Consider the following 25,509-nt stretch of genomic DNA (forward strand, 5'->3'; position numbering starts at 1 on the left):
ATCTCCTGCCCCGACCTTTTAAATATTCTTTCATGGCTACAATTTCTTTTTCTTCATCACAAATATTGTGTTTAAAATCTGGTGTGCATGCAAGTCTCTACTCCATGAATGTGCTGTCACCCAAATTCTGTAGCCCTTCTTTCCTTCGTACTTTTAATAAGCCATATTTTTGTCAAGGACATGATGTCTGTCTTCATCTGACAGAATTGAGAATCCACATGATAAATCCAATCTGTAGAGAATGCCACTTTCTTCCATCTGAAAAGTCCTACATGTGAAGTAATTTTGTGCTTTTCTCTTGCATTTAGGATCGTTATTCAAGAGAGATTGCTATGCCAAAAGTTGATGATTCTCAGGATTATGATTTGTTCATAGATTCGACAAATGGAACTCACAGAACAATAATCTTTGGAAGGAAATTACAAACCAAAGATAACAATGATATTGACATAACAGTAAGTATGAGAAGAAAATTTGCTTTCAATGTTTGTTTTATCAACTTATGTTGAGGTAAGCATACACATTTGAAGTATTACCCAATTTGTTGTACAAAAGAATTGTTTATGTATAACATATGGCACAAGGTTAACTAGTATGTACCATGATGCAACATGTCATCAAATGTTTTCAAAATTTGGAGATGTTACATTCCATTGTGATATAGCTGTGCTTTTCACCAATCTTTAATTGTCCTGATGATAGCGATCACGTGTCAGAGATCAGCGACTGAAGAAGTCTTTGTAAACTCTGCCAACATATTCAGCCTGTGTTTTTTTTGGAAAAAAGTTGTACACAACCCAAAGTCACATTATCTATACAACTGTTCAACCAAGACATGACTAAGATTGTTTATAAGTGGGCATTACTTCTTTTTTTGTAAAATTACTCACTTTTGACAATTAAATTATTGTCAATATGTGTGTTTGAAAAACGTTACTGCCAAGACAACAGTAAATACAACCAATCAAAATAAAAAGAGTAAACAAAGATTGAAGACCCTCACCTGGACTTATTTTGTGGGGTATTTGTGTCATTGTGTGGGGCGTTTGTGCGTTGGTGTGTTAGTTCATTGATAAGTGACAAAATTAGAACTGCCACTTTATAACTGCTGGCAGTGATGACTGGGCACCAAGACGTCCAGCTTTGATGCAACCACATGTTGATTGGACACCTGACCCTGTCCCATGATGTTTTTTTATTATTATTAAATTGAATTTAGAATGGGATTAAAATATATTCAATTCAAATCAAATGGAAGACCAAATAGGTACAGTCCTGCATTGGAGTCATCAGGAGGAACCCAAACAAGCAAAAACCAAAGATGAAGTGATCAGCAGGAACCTGGATAGGATTTGCTTTTCAGCTGTTACTCCTCTACCCTCAAACCCATCCAAACACAGCACAATGGAGCTGCTACGCCAGCCTTATTAAAAAAAAAACTCATATCAAAAAATTCAATAGTTCTGGCTGCCAGATCATGCATCCGATCAAGTTAATATTTAAAACCTGTATTCCCCATCACTATTAGATCATATAGTGAAGTTTCATTTTGATTGATTAGTGGTTCCAGAGAAAACATTATTCAATATTTCTCTTCAATAAAAAATGGCTGCCAAAACATGTGACCTATCAATGATTCCTTACCAAACCTGGATAAACATAGCTTGGGGAACATTTCTGTGAAGTTTCTCTTCGATCTGTCCAGCTGTTCTGGAGAAGAAGATTTTTTATAGGTTTTCTGGCAAATCTAAAATGGCTGCCAAACCATATGACATATCAGACGTGTAAAGTTTTGCCAAGATCTGTTCAGCCATTTCAGAAATTTTTGAAGGATTTTTAATTTCATTTTTTTACAATATGGCTGCCGAATCGCATGACTGATGACATCATCAACTTTTTTTTTTTTCTGTGAACCATTTTATCCCGAGATGTCCCTCAAAATTTCATACTGATCAGATATGGCATCCTACATATGAAATTATGATGTCATAATGAAGGCAACTATTATGTCATAAGAAATCAAAAATTATTCCACACAAAGAGTACTTGCCACGTGCCAAGTTTAAATTTTTTCCTTGCTATGGTTTCAGAGATAAAGAGGTTTAAAGTTTTTCCATTTTGCCAACATGGCTGCCACACCGCATGACCTATGACATCATAATTATGATCACAATGTTCTACAGGAGTATTTGCACCGATGGTAAAAAGTTCGTCTCAATCCGACAAGCGGTTGTGGAGAAAAATACTAAAGTTGTGCGTGGACAAGCAGAGGGACAAACAAATAATCAGACAAACAGACCCAAATGCAATACCCTCATCTCCGGTGAGGGTAACTAGAACGAGCAACCAAAAATTGCATACCCTCGCCTGGACTTGTTTTATGTGATTTTATAGTGTGTACTTTATAGACGTACTCACATTCGAATTGTACATACTTTATAATTGAACTCAGATTGTAATTGTGCATGATACATGTACTCACATTCTAATTGCAAACACTTCACACAAGTATTCATATTACAATTGTACATGTGAGTACGTGTTTGAAGTATGTAAAATTAGAATGTGAGTATATGTCTAAAGTATGTACAATTAGAATGAGTACATGTATAGAGTATGTACAATTACAATGTGAGTACATGTCTAAAGTATGCAATAAGAATGTGAGTACATGTTTAAAGTCTGTACAATTACAATGTGAGTACATGTCAGGCCAGATTAGATCTGTGACTTGCTACAGGTATCATGTAAACCTGTACTAACCTGTTCCATGGTCAGGTTGTCGGCGACTAAACCGTCTCCCCCACCAGGTTTTTTGGTGAGGAGGGTGTTTGGATATGGACACCCAGCAGGATTAAAAACAAAACCTGCAAAAGGGTGGAGAAGCTCCTTGTGAGCCAACGGCCATCCATATCTAGTACCCAACTGTGTCTGCAGACGTCCTCCTGCAGTTGGATTACTTCTTATTAGGAGGTTGGTGGCAGGATTTGCACTCCGGCCACCGTAAAACCCTTCATTCCACAAAAAACAAAAACGCAAAGAAATCTGAAAACGCACTCCGTGGGAGTACCTCCTGTGCAGCTTCCCTTCGCAGGGCAGCTCACCGGATGATGGGATTGGGGCAAAGCCTTCGGGACCCCCAATCTTTGATGATAGGAGGGAAACCACGGGGTAACATTCCTTGGTCAGATTGCTAAAGAGTGTGTCGGAGTGGTGCTGAGATGTCGTCCACCAGACGGTGGTCTCCTTGGGTTAACCTGAGGCGGTCCCTTCGGATGGGTGCCTGCAATGTCCTATCCATAAGAGAGGATGATCACCTGTCTGTTATCATCCGAGCTCAAGCGTTTGGACATCGGTATTGCAGCTCTCTCTGTGGTTCGGAGAATGGATTGCGGTGAGATCATGGTGGGTGGTTACACCTTCTGTTGGTCTGGTCGCTCTGATATTGGCCATTCCCAAGGAGTTGCTGGAGCTGTGTCCAATATGCTGACTCCAATGATAACTGAGGTAACACCAGTCAACGAGCGTATTATGAGACAAAGGATTCGTCACTCCTTAGGTGTCATTTCCCTTGTCTCTGTTTATGGTCCGACTGAGGCGAGTGATCTCACTGTAAAGGATGCATTCTATGCCATGCTCGAGTCTGTGGTTGATCAGTGCCCCAGACGAGATACACTTCTAGTCTTGGGGGATTTCAGTGCATCGAATGGAACTGATAGGGATGGTTATGAGACGTGTGTTGGTCCCATGGGTCAGGAACTATGAACCAGAATAGCAGTAAGTTCCTTGACTTTGCAAGAAGTCATGGATTAGGGTGGCTGGTTCATGGTTTCAGCACCGACAAGCTCATCGCTGGACTGGGTATTCCAACGTTGGCGGTGTGGCAAAGGAGATTGACTATGTACTCATTGATGGTCACAGGAGGACGATCCAGAACTCCAGGGTCTATCGGAGTGCTCAGTTCCTCAATATTGACCACTGGCATGTTGTAGCAACTATGAAGTTGCACCTTAAAACCAGGAGAATGGTACCATCCCAGCCGAGGCTGGATGTTGGCAAGCTCAAGGATGAGAGGGTAGCTGAGGTGTTTGCGAACAAGCTGAGTAGAGATTTCGGGGGTCTGGGTGCTTTGGGAGATCCTGAAGAGTTGTGGAGTGCCTTCAAGACCACCATCATTGATGTTGCCGGTGGATGTCTTGGAAATCACCGCAAGGTAAAGAAGAATTTTGTCTCTCAAGGGACACTGGATAGCATTGACCAGCATCGCAGAGCCAGGCTGAATGGCAGAGCTGAGCTGTTCAGGAAGCTGAGGTGGAAATCCTTACTTGCACTAAGGGTGGACAAGGAGGCCTATGTGCAAGGAATCTGTGAGGTGGTAGAACATCACCTGTGGTCAAGTGATTCTCGTCCTGCTTACAGGTGAATTCATGCATTGCGTTCATCCAAGCCTATCCCTCAGTGTACTGCAGTTGGAGTAGAGGGAGGTAGGCTCTTGACAGAGGAGTCTGAAGTGAAGGCCCGCTGGGCCGGTTACTTTGAGCATTTGTACCATGCTGATCCACCAGCTGTCGAGTTGGACCTCAGGGGTGTTACAATCCCTCTTGCTGACCCTCCAATCAACTGTGGCCAACCTTCGCTTGTGGAACAACAGGCTGCAGTGAACTTGTTGAAATGGGGTAAACTCCAGTGATCTGTGGCATCCATGCTGAACTTCTCATGGCTGGTAGAAATGCTCCACTCGTGCGTTGCATGCAGTTCTGTGCTCTGAATGGAATGCAGGCATCATCCCAACTGACTGGAAGAGGGGCCTTGTTGTCCCTCTCTGGAAAGAGAAGGGTGATCGCCAAGACTGCAACAACTACCGAGGGGTGACGCTGCTCTCAGTGCCGGGCAAGGTCTTTGTTCGGATAATTCTTGATAGGGTCCACCACCATTTGCTTGAGCACCAGCCTCCAGAGCAGTCAGGATTTTCACCAAAGAGGTCAATGATTGACCACATCCTTGCTCTTCGGGTCCTCACTGAATGCAGACGAGAGTTTCGGCAGGGGCTGCTTGCAGCCTATGTTGATCTCTGTAAAGCGTTCGATTCAGTGAATCGGAATGCCCTCTGGAGGATTCTAGGTCTTCGTGGTGTGCCACCAAAACTGATCGATCTGATGTCTGAACTCTACTTTGGTATTGAGAGTACTGTGAGATGTGGTGGCACCATCTCTGACTTATTTCCAGTTGTGACTGGAGTTCGTCAGGGGTGTGTATTGGCCCCCCACACTTTTTAGCACTTGTATGGACTGGATTCTCGGGAGGATGTCGGAGCGATCAAGCTGTGGTGCATCATTTGGGAAGGTCAAGATCTCTGACCATGATTTCGCAGATGATGCAGTCATCTTTGCGGAGACTTTAGAAATCCTTTTGGGGGCCCTCGAGGTGCTGAATGAGGAGTCAGAGCCGCTGAGATTACGTGCTTCCTGGGTCGAAAAAGATCCAGTCTTTCAATGACATATTGGATGCTGCTGTCCTTTCTGTGGCTGTTTGTGGTGAGCATGTTGAGGTCGTGGAGAAATTAACTTACCTTGGCAGCGATATTCATGTCTCTGCTGGCTGTGAGTCAGAGCTGTGATATTAATCTTCATAGATGTCTGGGTGGGGCCTGGGGAGTCATGGATTCACTGGATAATGGGGTGGGGTGCTGCCGGTACCTGTGCGGGAGGACGAAAGCCCGAGTCTTCAGGTCCTTGGTGCTTTCAGTCTTGCTTTATGGATGCAAGACTTTGACTCTGACCAAGGATCTGAGATGGAAACTTAATTCCTTTGGTACCAGGTCTCTTCAGAGAATCCTTGACTATCACTGGTTGGACTTTGTGTCCAACGTGTGGGTGCTGAGAGAGATTCAAGTGAGATTTGTTACCTGCATAGTCCGTGAGCGTCAGCTGCGGCTGTATGGACATGTGGCTCGTTTTCCTGATGCTGATCCTGCTCACCGGATTCTCTCAGCGAGGGAGTCTCCTGAGTGGAGGAGGCCAATGGGCTGACCACGTGCCTAGTGGTTGCAGCAGGTTGATCGGCATCTCAAGGAGATGGGGATGGGCCAGGAATCTGCCTGGGGGATGGCAAGACGGAGGTCCATGGAGTACCGACAGAAAGTGGACGCAGCGAAGCGCTGCTCTGGTGCATGCTCCCATACCTGACCTGAATTATACATACTTGAAACACGTACTCACATTCTAATTGTACATACTTTATGCACGTAATGACATTGTAATTGTACCTACTTTATGCATGCACTCAAATTCTAATTTTACCCAATTTATGCACGTACTTACATTCTAATTGTACGTTCTTTATGCATGCACTCATATTATAATTGGATGTACTTTATGCATGCTCTCACATTCTAATTGCACATACTTTATGCATGCTCTCACATTCTAATTGTACATACTTTTTGCATTTCTTCATATTCTAATTGTACATACTTTATACATGTACTCACATTCTAATTGTACAGACTTTTATACATGTACTCACAGTCTAACTGTCCATACTTTATACATACACTCATATACTAATTGTACGTTTTTATACATGTACTCATATCCTAATTGCACGTTTTTATACATGTACTCACATTCTAATTGTACATACTTTAAACACATACTCACATTCTAATTGTACATACTTAAAACATGAACTCACATTCTAATTGTGCATACTTTATAGATGTACTCACATTCTAATTGTACATACTTTATACACTTCCTCACATTCTAATTGTACATACTTGATACATGTACTCACAAACTAATTTTACATGCTTTAGACATGCACTCATATTCGAATTGTACATCCTTTATACATGTACTCGCATTCTAATTGTACAGTCTTTTATACATGGACTTACATTCTAATTGTCCATACTTTATACATGCACTCATATTCTAATTGCAGGTTTTTATACATGTACTCACATTGTAATTGTGCATACTTTGTGCATGTACTAACATTCTAATTGTACATACTTGAAACATGAACTCACATTCTAATGGTACATACTTTATTGATGTACTCACATTCTCATTGCACATACTTTATACACTTGCTCACATTCTAATTGTACATACTTTATGCATTTCTTCAAATTCTAATTGTACAGACTTTTATACATGTACTCACATTCGAATTGTCCATACTTTATACATACACTCATATTCTAATAATATGTTTTTATAAATGTACTCACATTTTAATTTTACATACTTTAAACACATACTCAAATTCTAATTGTACATACTTTCGACATATACTCACATTCTAATTGTACAGACTTTCTTCATGCTCTCACATTCTAATTGCACATACTTTATGCACTTGCTCACATTCTAATTGTACATACTTTATGCATTTCTTCATATTCTGATTGTACATACTTTATACATGTACTCACATTCTAATTGGACAGACTTTTATACATGTATTCATATTATAATTGTCCATACTTTATACATACACTCATATTCTAATTGTACGTTTTTATACATGTACTCACATTCTAATTGCACATTCTTTGTACATGTACGCACATTCTAATTGTACATACTTTAAACACATACTCACATTCTAATTGTACATACTTTAGACATGTACTCACATTTTAATTGTGCAGACTTTCTTCATGCTCTCACATTCTAATTGCACATACTTTATACTCTTGCTCACAATCTAAATGTACATACTTTATGCATTTCTTCATATTCTGATTGTACATACTTTATACATACACTCATATTCTAATTGTACGTTTTTATACATGTACTCACATTCTAATTGTACATACGTTGTACATTTACTCACATTCTAATTGTACAGACTTTTATACATGTACTTACATTCTAATTGTCCATACCTTATACATACACTCATATTCTACTTGTACGTTTTTATACATGTACTCACATTCTAATTGTACATACATTGTACATTTACTCACATTTTAATTGTACATACTTTAAACCAAACTCACATTCTAATTGTATATACTTTAAACACATACATTCTAATTGTACATACTTTATACATGTACTCACATTGTAATTGTACAGACTTTTATACATGTACTTACATTCTAATTGTACATACTTTATACATGTTCTCATATTCTAATTGTACGCTTTTATACATGTACTCACATTGTAATTGTACATACTTTAAACGCGTATTCACATTCTAATTGTTCATACTTAAACATGCACTCACATTCTAATGGTACATACTTTATAGATGTTCTCATATTCTAATTGTACATACTTTATACACTTCCTCACATTCTAATTGTACATACTTTATACACTTGCTCACATACTAATTGTATATACTTTATACATGTATTGTATTCATATTCTAATTGGACGTACTTTTTACATGCACCCACATACTAATTTTACATACTTTAGACGTGGTCTCACATTGTAATTGTACATACTTTTATGCATGTACTCATAATGTAATTGAACCTACTTTGGACATGTACTCACATTCTTATTGTACATACTTTGTACATTTACTCACATTCTAATTGTACATACTTTAAACACATACTCTCATTGTAATTGTACATACTTTAAACATGTACTCACATTCTAATTGTTCATACTTAAAACATTGCACTCACATTCTAATGGTACATACTTTATAGATGTACTCATATTCTAATTGTACATACTTTATACACTTACTCACATTCGAATTGTACATACTTTATACACTTGCTCACATACTAATTGTATATACTTTATACATGTATTGTATTCATATTCTAATTGTACGTACTTTATACGTGCACCCACATACTAATTTTACATACTTTAGACGTGTACTCACATTCTAATTGTACATACTTTTATGCATGTACTCATAATGTAATTGAACCTACTTTAGACATGCACTCACATTCTAATTGTATGTATTTTATAGACGTATCACATTCTAATTGCACTTACTTTAAACTTGTACTCCAATTCTAATTTTACATACTTTATACATATATTCGCCTTCTAATTGTCCATACTTTATTCATGTCTTCACATTCTAGTTGTACATACTTTATCGACGTACTCACATTCTAATTGTACATACTTGATACATGTACTCACAAACTAATTTTACATGCTTTAGACATGCACTCATATTCGCTGATCGGTCAGTCGTTCTCTTGTGATTTCTTGCTGCCCTTTTTGTGAATGGCAGTTATGTTTCACAAAGGTGGTTCTTCTTCTTGCGTGCGTATCGCAGCTTAGCTGCTGGGGTAGCTGTCATTTCTTGGAAGCGTGATTGTGTCTCTGATGCAGTGCCCATCAACCAGTACACAATGGTACTCATTTCGCCGACCTCGGAAGGATGACAGGCTGAGTCAACCCCCTGGTGTATTAATTCAGCGGCCAACGGGGCTTGAACTCGGGACCCCAGGATCCCAAGCCGCCACCCTAACCACTAAGACAACACCAGGCTTACAATGGTGGTATAACTCCTTTATAAACCCTCACTTCCGGTTCCTGTTCTTGAGCGATGGTGGCGGTACTTCTTCAGGGTCTCTGCCGACTTTCTCAAAGATAAGTTTTCCAGTCGTTTTTGTTGCGTTTTGACTGCCATTTTATCTCTGTGCTTACTGTATGTTTCTTGTTCGATCTTGTGTTAAACTTATGCTAAACGTGGAGTTTTCGTCGTATTTTCATATTAGGTTTTCTTGAGGACTATCCTTCTTCCGTTTGTGTGCGTGATCGTGTTGATTGTATTTTCTCCTTATTACCATCAGTTATTTTGTCCACTTTTCCCTCCACCCTGCTCCTATCCCTCTCAACTCTACCCTCTGTTTCATGTCTGAAACTATAAAAAATACAACAAAAAATACCTTTTACCTCACATCATACCCCACGTAACCAAGTGGCTTCCTGTACCGACTTTTCTTCCTCCTCCTTATGCCGATCTACTGCTTCTGCCAACCAACATTCACCATATTCCTTCACAATTTTTTTCTTCAACCTTTCCTTTCCCTAATCTTACCTAATCTTCAAAAAAACAAGAATCGAACACAATCTTCATGAAGAAAAAAAAAAACCTCAAGTCTCTGAAAATGTTACAACTTCCTCTTTCCCACGTGTGGTTCTCAGTATTGTATCATAATTCACTACTCTTTCTCTTCATCAAAAGTCTGTTTTCAATTCTACCTTTCCTTCATCCCATGTCTAAAATGTTCCACTGTTACAACGTTTCTTTTCTCCATTCTCTTGAATCACCTTTATTGCACCCCTCGTATAATGTCTTCAACCACATTTCTGACATCAAAAATTTAAAAAACCCAGTTTGCAATGCATGTTCATGTACCATTAATCATCCATTTTTTCCAACTTCAGTGCCAATTCACCCCACTTACCTAAATCTACCTCCTCCTAACCCCTCACCTGTTATCCCCTCTCCTTACCCCTCCCATTTTGCCCCTCATCCTACCTTCACTTTTGGAACCTCTTAACTGTCTTCTGCTTCAGTATCACCTCCTTGTGTGGTGTTCCAACATCTGTGGGCTCCATTCTAACCCAACAGATATCTCGCACTCTCAGTCAGTACACTCATCACCACAAGCATGCTCCTTCCTTTCTCTCAGCACACCCCCTCCCCTCTTCCCAACCCCTCAAATCTTGTACCTCCCTCTGCCCACTCCCTTCTTTACCATACCAGTACCAAGTCTCATCCTTCACCTCTTCCAAACTCTCCCATCGCCCTCCTGCACCTTGGCTGTGTCTGCTCTCATCATTTCCCCTCCATCTCAAAGCTTCCCTCTCAACCCTCCCTCTCAAAGCAACCTTCAAACTCTTCCCCTCCAAGCTTCCCTCTCATCTTTCTGAAAAACTACCACTTCTCCCTTCTCCTTCAAATCCTCCCCTCCCTCACCCGTCTCCCTTATCTTTCCCTTCCCAACCCTCTCCCTCCAATCTACCCCCTCACAACCCCTTCCCAAAGTTGCCCCCCCTCACATCCAAAAATGTGGCTCCTTCCCCCTCCCTCTGTCTTTCACTTCACCACTCCAGCTCCTCCAATCTTCAACTACCCTCTGCCCCCTCTCTTTTTACTCCCCACTGCATCTCACCCCATCACCACCGAGCCTTTTCTCCTCCTCATCTGACACTCTCCCCAAGCTCTTCTGCAATCCACCACACTCTTTCAAAAACTCTTCTTACCTGCCCCCCTCCCTCATCCTACCTTTCCCCCTCCCCTCCCCTGCACCCAAGACCTCCTCCCCCTCCCTCTTCCTGAACAGTGTGGACATCAAACACCTGGGGCCTTCGCTCAAACCTGACAGATCTTTCCATATAAGTTGATACTGACAAATCAGACATAATTTGCCTTCCAGAAACTTTTCTCCTTCAAGACGTCTCTGACTCCCCAGTGTCTCTCCCTGGTTATTCCCTCCTGCGATATGACAGACGTGAGCCTTGTACTGGTGGCGGAGTTGCTCTCTTCATCAAAGACTCTATTCCTCACTCAACATGCACTGCCCTCTCTCCCCCACATCCCAGGAATACCTTGAGCTACGGCTTCCCCTCCTCTCCTACCTCATGTTTATGTGTGTTGAACTGTCCACCAAATAGTGATGACTCTATTTTCATCTCGCTCTCCAAAAACATAGACCAACTTCTATCCTCTCATCCCAACTTTCTCTTCCACATATGTGGTAACATCAGCAGTCATCATACCAGTTGGCTTGGTGTGAATACTTCTCTCACTTGTCATGGCACTTCAGCAAAAGACTTCTGTAACTCATTGGGACTGACGTAATCTGTCAACTTCCTGACCTGGATCTCAACCAAAGGTACTCCATCTCTTCTGTTTCTCATTTTGACCAATTTCCCTGAAAGTATCTGCTGTTCTTCTCCGCTCCAATCGGTTCATCTGACCACTTGCTTGTCAAAGTCGACATCTCTCTGGCAGTTATTAGAGACTACCTCAGTGCCGTCAAGTCTGGAATTTCACTCAGGCCAACTGGCAGGGACTTCAAGCAGCCATCAAACTTCTGGACTGGTCTCTCATCTCTATCTCCTCCGACATCAACTCATCCTGGGAATTTTTTTCAAAGACACTTGATCTCTCTCATGCACAGATTTATCCCATGGCATCTTAAGTTGTCATACCCTTCCTTCCACCCATGGTACACTGAAGCTTGTGGAGAGGCAGTTGTCTTGAAACAACTTTCCTTCACCTCATGGAAGCCTTTTCCAATTCAAGGCAATATCAGTTCCTTCCACTAAGCTTGGAACAACTGTGTGTCTACCTTCAGGAGAGCCAAAAAATAACATCTTTCTCATCTCAAGTCTGAACTCTCAAACCTATCTCCCTCCTACAAATCCTGGGTCATCTAATTCAGTCTATTTCTGGTATATGTTCCCCATCCATCCCTTCTGTCACATCAAATGGCTGCACAGCTGGCACTGCACGTGAAAAGGCTGAATGCAAATCTTGTGTTTGCTTCTAAATCTTGTGTCCCAAACCCATTTCCTCATGTACCCACCTTACCCAGTCGCACACAGCTGTTCCTGGACTCTGTGTCTTTTTCTCCTGACAAGGTGGAGAGCTTGCTGTCAAACCTCGACTCAGATTCTGCAACCGGTCCAGACGGCATCAGCCCACATGTCCTAAAAACCTGCTCTGCTGCTCTTGCTCACCCTCTCTCTGTTCCATTCACTCTCATTTGCTCAAGGTCATCTGCCATCTGCTTGGAAATCAGCAAACATTAGCACTCTGCATAAAAAGGTTCACAAACAGATCCCTGCAACTACAGACCAATCAGCCTTCCCCCAATCATCAGCAAGGTTATGGAATCCATTATCGCTTCAGACATTAAATCCTTCCTCTTCTCCAATGGCTTTATTTAGATCATCATTTTGGATTCAGTCCAGGTCACTCGACCCTGGATATTCTGCTTCTACTCTCTCAAGAATGGATGGACAGCCTCAATGCCAGACATGAAATCAGAGCCAACTCCCGAAACATATCGCTTGTCTTCGATACGGTCTGGCACCCTGCCTTGCTCACCAAACCCTCTTCCTATGGCATCCAAGGACATCTTCACTCATGGCTCGCAGACTTCCTCTACTATTGCAGCCAACATGTGGCCCTTCATTGGGTTCTCTCATCCTCTCTTTATGACCAAGCTGGAGTTCCTCAAGGTAGTGTTCTGTGCTCTGTTCTTTTTCTGGTTTTCATCAATGATCTCTCTGACTCTGGAAAATCCTCTTTATCTCTTTGCTGATGACTCCACCCTCTGCCATACTATCTGTCATCCCTCAGATCGGCAAGCAGCAGCCTCTTCACTCTTTGCAGATCCAGATAAAATCACAAGCTGGTCCAACACGTGGAACATGTCTTTCAACCCTGACAAATCTCACATTCTCACGATGTCTCTCCGAAAGGATCATCTGGAACCTCCCCCCCCCCATCTACTTTCTCAACAATCCACTTGAAGAAGTCCTTTTATTCAAGCTACTGAGTCTCACTATCTGTCATCATCTTTCCTGGGAAAGCTATATTTCCAAGCTGGCCTCCAAAGCCAGTCGCCAACTGGGCATCTTCCTTTGTACAAAGTCTCTTTTGCACACCTGAGCTCCTGACCACAGACAAAGCTTTGGTCTGCAGCCTGATGGAGTGTTGCTCTTCACTCTGGGCTGTTTCTCCCACCTCTCACTTTTCTTGGCTTCACGCTGTGGAAACCAAGGCATTTAGGATCATTGGTATCTCCGGCGATGAGCCTGAGTCTTTGGGTCTCTCACTCTCTCTCTCCGCATGCAGGTTGGTGGTCTTTTTGTCTTCTATTGTCTCTTCTCCGGCCTCACCCAACCTGCTATATCTGAGATATGTCCCCCCCCCCCCATATTTCTGCAGGGTGCTCCAGGTCTGCCAGCAACTCCCTTCTGGTAAAACCACTAAAATAAAAAAAAATCACTGCTCACTTTGACTCTTTCATTTATCTTTCATCCTGCCTTTGGAACGAACTGCCACACTCTCTTCAATCCCAGTCTTCCCTCCAGGTCTTCAAAACAACTGTTCACCACCATCTCCTATCTTCCCCCATCCAAAACCACCATATTTTCTTCCCCCGCTAATCCACCCCAAACACTCCTTCAAATTCACTGCTTTCCTTCCTGAAAGTCCCTGTGGTGTCCATCTTGTTTACCCCATGTACCCCACCCCATTCCCCTCCTTTCCACAGATCTCCTCGTGTTTCTGTTCCCCAATGTTTTTTCCTTCCCTGTCCCACCCCTCTTGTCTCCTGCTCCCCTTGTTGTACGTTCTGTTTGTTAGCTCTCATACGAGTCTTGATGGTGTTTTCAAAAATAGAAAAGAAAGTGTACCCCTGGGTTTTCCCATTCTCTTTGGATGGGTATACCCAGCGGTACACCTATTTAGGGTTAATAGACTTCTGGAAGACCATATATAGGGGAAGGGCAATGATTTCTGCAGTTTCATTCAAAACTCGGGCGTGTATATAATCTGACCCAGCTGATTTATTATCATTCAGCAGAGAGAGTTTCTTCTCTACTAGCTCTGGGGTTATTTCAACATCTATTATCTTTTGGCCACCATACTGGAGATTGATTTCATGAATGTAGTTCTGGTTTTTGACAGTAAAAAACTTGCTGAAGGCCATATTTAAAAGTTCCCTTTTTCTCTATCAGAGGAAACAGCAATGACGTATTTGATTCGGTTGTTAATTCCTCTATTCACTCTTAGTTTGCTATTTACCTTCCTCCAGAAGTCCTTCGGGTTTCTTTTAAAATCATCTACAATTTTTCTTTCAAGTTCTTTACTCAAGTGTTGTTTGGTGATTAAAAGTTCATTCCTTATGTTTTTGTATGTAGAGTAAGCTGCATTTGTTTTTGTGGTGACATATTCACTCCTTACCCTGTGTTGTTTCTGGCTTAAGGCTAGTGCATTCCGAGTCATGCAGATACTTCCTATTCTTGACTTTTTCCTCAATTTCTGTGGGATGAACAGCAATAATGCTTCCTTTAGCTTACTTTCAAAGAGGTTCCAGGTTTGGATACAGTTACATTCAATCTTCCCTTGCCAGTCAATTCTCCCAAGATGAGCAGTCATGTCCTTCTACCTTCCGTTGTTAGAGTTGCATTGATTTTTTCCCCACTGTCTTGGTATTTGCTTTTTTCCCCATTGAAACTAAAATTCAGACAGCAGTGGTCACTCCGTCCAAGGGGAGGACTAATGCCATATCCGATATTAACTCAAGGAATGTAGGAAATAACTAGGTCTAGGAGATTGGGGTCCTGTACCGCTGTGTCTTGTGCAGCTGATATGTTTCTATAGGAATAAATCCTCTGGAGTTGTCAGAAAACATCGAGCTTGGTGGTTGTTAACAGAGTTATCATGACCTTGTGCCTAATTAATCTCTGGGTAGTTGATGTCGTACGAATAAATGAGAAAAGGATACGACCAAGAAAAGCAGAATTTATTCGCACAATTTTTAAAGGTTGAAAATTTATATTCTTTATTTTCTTTGAAATCCTGTCGGATAAAACACTTACTTCTTTATTTTGCTTCCAAAATGGCAGAATTCCCCTTTTGAAGACCGAAGGGTGGTGGGTTAATGCGACATGGCACTTCAAAGAGAGGAGAAGTCACATGACCTCAGGGTCTTGCTCTGATCACCATCGAAGCAAAATCTTGAAAAGTCATATTTGTAAAAGTACCATCCCCCCCAATATCGAGATTCTCCCGTGATCGATAAGTTATCATCTTCGTGGAGCTCTTGTTCTCTCTGCTTCCCTCTTTGCAGGGTTAGCATGCTGAGCTTGCTTCTGCAGTTATTTTTCTTCTCTTTTTTTTTTCTTCTGCTAACGTGAGGATGAGGAATATAATACATGACAAATGCTGATTTTCGAACCTATATGCCATACGTACATGTACATTATTGCTCATATCTCAGAAACTATTGGAGTGCCCATCACAAAATTTATGTGGAAGCTTCTTGACATCATAAGGTACCTCTGGAATGAATTTGAGGAAATTTGAAGAACACATTTTTTGGGGATTCACGATTGAAGTTTATATTTTGTGATAACTTTTTTGTGGTTGGAGGTAGGAAAATGTTACCCAGATCAATTCATAGGGCATGAAAATACCTTTAAAATGACACCAAAACCAGCTCTCTAGGTGTTATACTTTTAGAGATATGGCCATTTGAATTCGCGACGTCATGCTAATTAGTCCAAAGTTCGTTAGTCTGTATCTCACTAATTAAGAGGCTGTTAGCAAAAATATTTGAGTTCTTGCCGTTTTCCATGGGTCCCAATTGGTTCCCAAAGTTTTACAAAAATCTGAGAGATGACGGCAGATTCTTTGATGATTTGACATGGAATGACCCGGAAGTCGCATTGCATTTATGCTTTTGGAATAGTTCTGGCATCTTATTAAATATGTTTGTGCCAATTTTTATACATGAATAAACGTTTGGTAATACAAAATTTCAAAATAGCAGAAAAAAGAAACAGACATTGTTGAAGCTTTTCATCTGGCAGCTCGTCAAGACACACGCAAGAATTCCATATGCAGACATAAAATGAAATAGTTTATTGATTCAAACCATTGGGGATTGTTTCTCTGGACTGTTACTGACACGAACATACACATCATGACCTTGAGGCACTGAGTGAACCCGTGACCTCCCATTTTTCGATGGATTCAGGTTAGAACAGATGCAATGTTTGCACATACTCTGTTTGCAAAGAATAGGAGCTTGTGTGTATAAATGTGGCTTCAAGAACACGTAAATGTGCTTTAGTGATTTTTACCACCCAGAAATTCCTCCACTCAGTCCAGAAAGATGTGCTCCCTATCATAAAACTGAACAATATTATTTATGAACTTCAGTGCTGATGTGATGTCAAGTACGTAGGTCGCACATCACTCAGACTGGAGGAACAGATCAAGCAGCACATTCCATTGGCAATCCAGAACAACTTGAAGACTGGTCGTACACAACCATCCCGTACATGTAAGAACCCAACAAGAATGCCTGATCAAAGTGATTCTGCCATTGATCAGCACCTCCTGAACAATCCCAAATGTGCCCAGGACTATCACGCTGAACTGTTCCAGATTGTGGCAAGTGTGCATAACTGAAGCACATTTATGTGTTCTTGAAGCCACATTTATACACACACGAGCTCCTGTTCTTTGCAAATAAAAAGATTATGTGCAAACACTGCATCTGTTCTGACCTGAATCCATTGGAAAATGGGAGGTCATGGGTTTCCTCAGTGCCTCAAGCCTATGATGTGTATGTTCGTGTCAGTAACAGTCCAAAGAACCAATCCCCAATAGTCCGAACAAATAAATTGTTTTATTTTGTGTCTGCATATCTGGTATTCTTGCGCATGTCCTGACGAGCTTCAAGAGAAAAAGCTTTGACAATGTCTTCTTTTTTCTGCTATTTGAAATTTTTATACAATTTATCAAAGATTCAATTTTTTTACATAATTTCCACAATTTTTTGCTAAAAATCCATAATTTTCACTATCCAATATTGTTTTCAAGGAATGGTAATGGCAGATCTGCAAACGTTATGGTCTTCAAAATTTCTTGTTTGCTTTCTAATTTACAGTTAAACAAATTAATTTCCAGTGAACAATTAAACAAACTTTTATCTGTTTACTTGCAAATGTCCTGTAACTAATTTGATTTGTATTCAACTTTTTTCATTGGGCTTTGTGTTGAATTCAGCATGTGAGTTATGAGAGGGCAGAAATTTGACATCTCGCCCTGAGCATCATTTTTCCTCAATACGCCACTGCTCTCGTATACCGATGCATGATGCTTCTGTTCTTATTATTCTGTTACATTTTAGTGTAACTTCTACAATCATAGCAATATCTGGATTTTTCTGTATCAACTTTCATCTCTATTTCAGCCATCTTGTTGGGGAATAATGGCTAAAAATGAATAACCAGGTCGAGACATTGGAGAATCAGGGACATTCTGTGAGAGCAATACGTTTCTGTGAAACACAAAATATCTGGAATAGATTCATAAATATGTCTGGAGATGTTTGGTTAGAGGTCCATACTATTCGGGAATTAATATAAATAGGAGCTAAGGGGATGGGGAATAGAGGGTAGACTCATGTGGGCAGGGGGCAGGGTAGTACAGGCTGGGACAGGTCGTGTGGGTGGTGGGCTGGATCAAAAGGACATGGGGTGGTGAGCAGAAAGTATAAATGATTGCTTTTGCAACTGTTGCTTTATTTTTTCATTGCCCTTCACCTTGTCTTAACTTACTGATATAATCAGTGTTATTAAATATTGAGGTATCATCTTGGCAAGTGATTGAATAAGGGTTCTGTAAGTGTTGCAGAAACGTTAGTATGTTTTCAGATGAAGTGTGAATAAGAAACGTATTCACAACAGACACACCAACGTTTTTTTCTTCAATATATGAGTATACCATATATATATATATATATATATATATATATATATATATATATATATATATATATATATATATATATATATATATATATATATATATATATATATATTGTTACGTTTGTGGGTGTAGATGGAAGAATTTCATCGTAAAGGTGGGATTGTACAGTACAGCATGGTCCATGAAAGGGTAGGAGACATATCGATGTAAATTAAGTCAGGAAAACTGTGACCTTAAGATTGTTTATGTGTCACCACACAGGGGTGATGCTATGTTAACTCCGTAGGGTCAAAGGCAAGTTTCTCCCAGTATGTGATTGCCCCCGTGAACTTTTCCTACGTTTTTGCATTTACAATGCCGGCTAAAGAAAGGAACCACATTCTTCAAACAACAATAACAACAGAGCCGAACATTTCTGAGCAGGCAAAAACCCAGCCTTCCCGGCTTCGTACCGGCAGGCCACACTCTCAAGGCTGTTGATTGGTTGGGGTGATGTCAGAGAAGGAAAAAGGGTACTCGAGAGACAAGAGGGCGGTTGGAAGCAAAGCCTGAGGGTCTGGTCCCTCTCGGCATGACAAAATAGCAGTGGGATTCTTGTTGTTCTTGCTGATGTGAATTTGCTCACTTGCTTGGAGAGAGATGCTAGCCATTGACTGCTCGGCTGGGTTGCAAAGTTTGGACGCTTTGATGAGAGGGACAGAGAAGGAAGAGCGCATCTCTTGGCCTTATCTTGGAGCCACGGAAATCGCCTAGTTGTATGATCAAGGAAAAAGGCAGCGTCCTTTGCTGTGAGCAGGCCTGGTGTTGCGAGAGAAGTGGGGTCGGCATATTGGATCATGAGAGGAAACTGTATGGTGGTTTGTGAGCCCTGGCATTACCTCATGTTTGTAGCCGCGAGGAGCAACTTTGCGCCATTTTGGTGAGGTTTCCCGTGCACTGGCTTTGAGGCTCGATGACTTTGGGGCTCCTAAAGGTCATCTCTGGACACAAGCATAACGGGAGGAGTTTATTATATTTTTATCTCTCCCCTTGTCTATTTTTTGATTGAGTGGAGACGTCTCAATTAGGATTTAGTTTTAACTCACATTTCATTTTCATTCTTAATTTATTTCCATTCTAACTCATTGATTTTATGTTTATCAAACTATTATTTGTTCAAATTCCTTGTGTTTGTTTGTACGTTGTGGGTTCGAGGATAAATCCATGTTTTTCCGTTATGGTAAACGCCCCATGGTGGGCGTCAAGGTGTTTCCCATCCCGCAAGTGCCATAATCTCCAAGGATCTCGGCTGTTTGCCTCCAAGTGAAAACTGTTCGGCTATCCCTACATGTCAGTGTAAATCGGCCTGAACACGAATATATATATATATATATATATATATATATATATATATATATATATATATATATATATATATATATATATATATATATATATATATATATATATATATATATATATATACATCTACTTGATTATTTGGACTATTTCTTCTGAAAATATACCTATATGTGTGTACATACAGTATATATGTATATACACATAAATAAATATATGTATATATATATATATATATATATATATATATATATATATATATATATATATATATATATATATGTAGATAGATAGATAGATATGTGTGTGTTCCCAGCACATTGTTAAATATTTCTCTCTTTTTTTCTTAATAGCCAGACACTTCCAGAGTTATTTTTGCATTTGGTGAGACAGAGATTCTGCTGTGCCATGGACATACAAATCAAAACAGAGGCACAAAGTCTCTCTACCTGTTGGCTTATGTTCCAAAAGAAAGCACAGTTCCTGACAATGTGAAAACAGAAGACCTATTGTCTCAGAAGGTAAGAATTGCTTCATCTTGTCTGTTCTTTCAAGTTGTTTTTTTTTCTTTACTGCAGTTTAAATATGAAAGCATGATCCAAGATTATTTTTCAAACATTTTTTGAACTTTTTTTGCTTCCCCTTTATGGAGTGTTACAAATTTTTTTTTTTTAATTTTGTTGTGATGTTTTCCTTTGATTGGAATAGTTATGATCATACAATTATTGTTGGTGCAGGATTTATTTAGAACACACATGATTATGATTTGTTATTTTGCAAAAGAATCGTTTAGTACTTGTAATGCTTATTAAATAAAGAGAAGGAAAACGTGAACTATGTTGATCGTAAAAACTAATATAAGGTATAGCTTACACATGACTTGCAACTTACCATTAACTTCAGAAGTAGTCGTTGTCCTTAAGCCTTGACAGATCAAAAATTATGCAAACAGTTTTAAATGATGATATATATTCAGTCATGCATATTATAACCACATCACTTTTTTGTAGAACCACTCAGAAAATGGAACAGAATGTTGGAATTCAAGTTTTATCTAAAATCCAAGTAGATTTCCTACTCATTTTTGGTGTCTCAAATAGACTTTGGAATGTATTTTTACGCTTAAATAGCTCAGCCCGTCATTATCTTCTATATGGAAAGGAGAAGAGCTTGATGAGAAAATTCAAAAAGGAAGAGAATGGGTTATAGTGGAGAAATGGCGGTGATGGGTGAGCCAGTATTCTTACTAGATTGCCAGGGAACTTATGACAAGTCGTGAACTCTTCAAGAATGGAATTTATCCTGAATTGGTCACAACTCCATCGCAGGGTGCAGAAATTTCTGCTGAGCAGTCATGGGAATTAAACCTACATCAATGAGGAAAATGCAACAAGGCTATGCCCATGCAACTACCAAGTCACTGTAGAGAAAAAATGTGTTATGGAAAGGAGTGAAATGAAGGTGGAATAAAGGGGAAATGTGGTTGATAGGAGTGGGATAAGGCTTGATTATGAAATTTACTGAAAATGACAAAAACTATTCCAGGAATAATAAGTCATGGTTTATTTCCTAAAGTACAATATTATTCATTTACAAATGGAATTCAATCTAATTAAAAAATTGTTGCATCTCTGTAACTCAGCCATTTGTGTCTTGCAGTACAAAATTCCTGGAGAGAGCACAGTCTACTCTTGTACAATGTTTATGTTGCCAAATATCACCACAAAACACCACCTTGTGAAGGTAAGAGCACAAAGTAGTAAAAACAAAAGAATTGTTTCTCCTATTCCACCCATCCTGGCATGAAACACTCAAAAACAAAGCCTATTCATGGATAGATGATTACACTGAATGTATATATATATATATTGTGTGTGTGTGTGTGTGTGTGTGTGTGTGTGTGTGTGTGTGTGTGTGTGTGTGTGTGTGTGTGTGTACAAAACATTAGGAGCACCTGATCTTTCCATGAAGTAGACTGATCAGTTGAAAGCTATGATCCCTTATTGATTGCACCTGTTAAATCCACTTCAATCAGTGTAGATGAAGGGGAGGAGACAGGTTAAAGAAGGATTTTTAATCCTTGGGATGATTGAGATATGGATTGTGTGTGTACCATTCAGAGGGTGAATGGGCAAGACAAAATATGCTTTTGAATAGAGTATGGTAGTAGGTGCCAGGCACACTCGTTTGAGTGTGTCAAGAACTGCGACGCTGTTGGGTTTTTCACGCTCGACAGTTTCCCATGTGTATCAATAATTGTCCACCACCCAATTGACATCCTGCCAGTGGTCCAAAATGGCTCATTGATGAGAGAAGCGAAAGTAGGCTGACACGAATAGTGAAGAGCAACAGATGGGTTACAGTTAGTCAACTGACAGTCCAGGGAAACAATGGTGCTGAAAGACCCATAAAGGAATGCACAACTCGTCGTACCTTGACACAAATGTAGTATAGCAGTCGAAGACCATACAGCATTCCAATTATTTCAGCAAGAAAACAAGAACCTGCAGTTGCAGTGGACTAAGGAAGAAAAAAACTGGACACTGGGGAATTGGAAAAACATTTCCTGGTCTGTTGAATCCCATTCCTGCTGTTTCATGTTGATGGGATGACTAGGGTATTGGGAAAACCACATGAGTGCATGCATCCATCATGCTATGTGTTAACCTTGCAGGCTGGTGGTGGTGGTGTGATGGTGTGGGGTGTATTTTCTTTTTCATGGCACACATCTGGGCCCCTTGTTAATAGTGGAGCAACGCTTGAATGCCACAGGAAATCTGAACATCATTGCCAATCAGGTGCATCCCTTCATGGTAGCAGTGTATCCATCTGTGAATGGATTTCATCAACAGGATAATGCCCCATGCCACAAGGCTGGGATTGGATTGTCCAGGAATGGTTCCACGAACACGACAGTGAATTCAGCTTCCTGCAGTGGCCTGCCCATTCACCAGATCTCAATCCAATTGAGATGAGATGGAACAAGCTATTTGGAGTTGAGATCCACTATCAGCCAAATTGACACAACAGTGGGAAGCATTGGAGTCAACATGGGCCAACATCCCTGTGGATCACTTTTGACAAATTGTAGAATCTATACTCTGACAAATTGAGGCTGTTCTGAGGGCAAAAGTGGATGCAACTCAGAATTAGGAAGGCGTTCCTAATGTTTTATACACTTAGTGTGTGTATCCATCCATCCATTGGGACCAAACTCTGTGCAGAGCATTGGTGCTGCCTATGCAGTCTGTCTCCATGGCTATTGGACACATCCTGGACGGGTCGTGTGACCTTGTACTATGTCTATATATGTGTGCACGCACATATATACAGTATATATATATATATATATATATATATATATATATATATATATATATATATATATATATATATATATATATATATATATATATATATATATATATATATATATATATATATATATACATACATACACATACAGGGTGTCCCAAAAAAAATTTACTCACTCTTTAAATGATAATAAATGCATTGTTTATTGACTTAGAAACAAGATTAATGGTTAAATGTATAAATGGATATATGCATGTTTACAAATGTTCAAACTGATGACCATCACATTCCAAACACAGCCGATAATGCGGACCAACGGATTCAACAGCATTACGAATCATTTCATTTGGAACTGCAAGATATTGTCTTTCAATTTCCTCTTTCAGCTCATCGACTGTTGCTGGTTTTGAGCCGTAAACCTTATCTTTGAGGTATCCTCATAAAAAGAAGTCCATTGGAGTGAGGTCTGGGGAACACGCAGGGAATTCAACACTACCTCTTCACCCAATCCATCTGTTCGGAAAAGTTGCTTCAAGATAGGCACTTACATCACGGTGGTAGTGCGGAGGTGCTCCATCTTGCAGAAAGTAAATCTCTTCATCACCAAATATCTCTTCGACATGTGGACCGACGGATTCCTGCAGCAAGTTTAAGTAAACATCCCCAGTGACAGTTTGGTCAAAAAAGAACGATCCTAGGATGCCCAATGCTGATATCCCACACCACACAGTAACCCCTGGTAAGTTTTAATGGTGTTTCATAGTAACATGCAGATTTTCAGGAGCCCAGGAGGTGCAATTGTGTCGGTTAATTGAGCCATTTAACTTGAAGCTGGCGTCATCGCTCCAAACAATTTTAGATGGAAACGCTGCATCTTCTTCGCATTTGCCCAGGTACCACTCATAAAATTCAGCTCTCCGGTCAGGATCATCTTCATTTAGAGCGTGGATTAATTTTGGAATGTAACTTTTCCAATTAATTCGCTTCAAAATGCGATGGGCACTTGATTTTGGGATTCCTGTCTCACGAGCCATTTGTCATACAGATTTCCGTGGGGATCGGTGGAGGGTTTCCAGCAATTGATTTTCCTTTGCGGGGGTAGTTGATGACCGTGGTCTTCCTGAACACTCCTTATGGACGTCATGCACAGTTCCATATGTTTCAAACTCATCTCGGATGCGAGCAATGGTGCGTCGTGTTGGTGGATCTTTGTGAAAATGTCTTCTAAATTGTATTTGTACTTCCATGAAGTTTTCGTGCTTCTAGTAGCACTTTATGATAAATTTTCTTTCTTCAAAACCTAGTCGTACTTCTGCCATTATTATGGTCAATTTGATCTGAAAATAAATGAAAAATTCAATGAGTTATGAGGAGCCAAAATGTGAGTACAATTTTTTTGGGACACCCTGTATGTATGTATGTATGTATGTATATATATATATATATATATATATATATATATATATATATATATATATATATATATATATATATATATATATATATATATGTATGTGTGTGTGTTTATATGCAGGAAATGTATATGTATTTATGTATATCAGTGACGATGCTCCAGACAGTGTCCTTGTTGAAGGAAAGTACTTCAGCAATCTTCTGCACCACGAGTCGATGAACTGCGCATACCTTCTGATTCACACGCTTGATGTTGTCCGCTGTTGAAGGTCTTCTAGACCGTGGATCATCTTCGACCTCCTCCCGTCCCTTTGAACTTCTTGCACCATTACAAGCACGTGTACACACACACACACACACACACACACACACACACACACACACACACACACACACACACACACACACACACACACACACCCGATTTAGATGAGATAATCAGAAGGAAGGAGAGGAGATGAGGGCTCATGGCCTCGCAATACCTTGCACGGTCGGCCGACCGCACTACCCAGTACACTTTGGGGGTCGCTCTGCTGAGTGATCCCTCCTTGAGAGTCGGCACATTGTCTCCTGCTAATTACTCTGCCGGAGCTCGTGGAAATGCATGCACCGGTCCAGAGAGTGGGTGTATCACGCAGGCAAGGAAGAGGTGAGGCAGTAAGGCAGGTGGAGTGGGCGGATACCAGCAGGCGAGTAACGCGGGTGGAATGAGCAGAGCCAGCAGGCGAGTAAGGCGGCAGAGTGGGCGGATCCAGCAGGCGAGTAAGGTGGGTGGAATGAGCGGACCCAGCAGGCGAGTAAGGCGGGCAGAGTGGGTGGATACATCAGGCGAGTAAGGCGGGCAGAGTGGGCAGATCCAGCAGGCGAGTAATGCGGGTGGAATGGCCAGATCCAGCAGGTGAGTCAGGCAGGCAGAGTGGGTGGATCTAGCAGGCGAGTAAAGCAGATGGAGTGGGTGGA

At 40.5% G+C, this 25,509-nt stretch overlaps 1 protein-coding gene across 2 annotated transcripts in view; it reads left to right on the forward strand.

Moving 5' to 3' along the window:
* The window catches only part of MOXD1 (monooxygenase DBH like 1), a 72,174-nt gene that overhangs the window by 5,401 nt on the left and 41,264 nt on the right, over positions 1 to 25,509 (forward strand). For both annotated transcript variants that reach the window (XM_085879836.1, XM_085879838.1), the window contains exons 2-4: positions 309 to 455; positions 20,175 to 20,342; positions 21,481 to 21,564. In XM_085879836.1, the coding sequence (XP_085735962.1) occupies positions 309 to 455; positions 20,175 to 20,342; positions 21,481 to 21,564 (399 nt within the window). The remainder of the gene's footprint in view (positions 1 to 308; positions 456 to 20,174; positions 20,343 to 21,480; positions 21,565 to 25,509) is intronic.

This window comes from Eptatretus burgeri, chromosome 4 (genome assembly GCF_056783735.1).
Source record: "Eptatretus burgeri isolate ZD-2024b chromosome 4, Ebu_testis_v1, whole genome shotgun sequence".
Classification (NCBI taxonomy): Eukaryota; Metazoa; Chordata; class Myxini; order Myxiniformes; family Myxinidae; genus Eptatretus; species Eptatretus burgeri.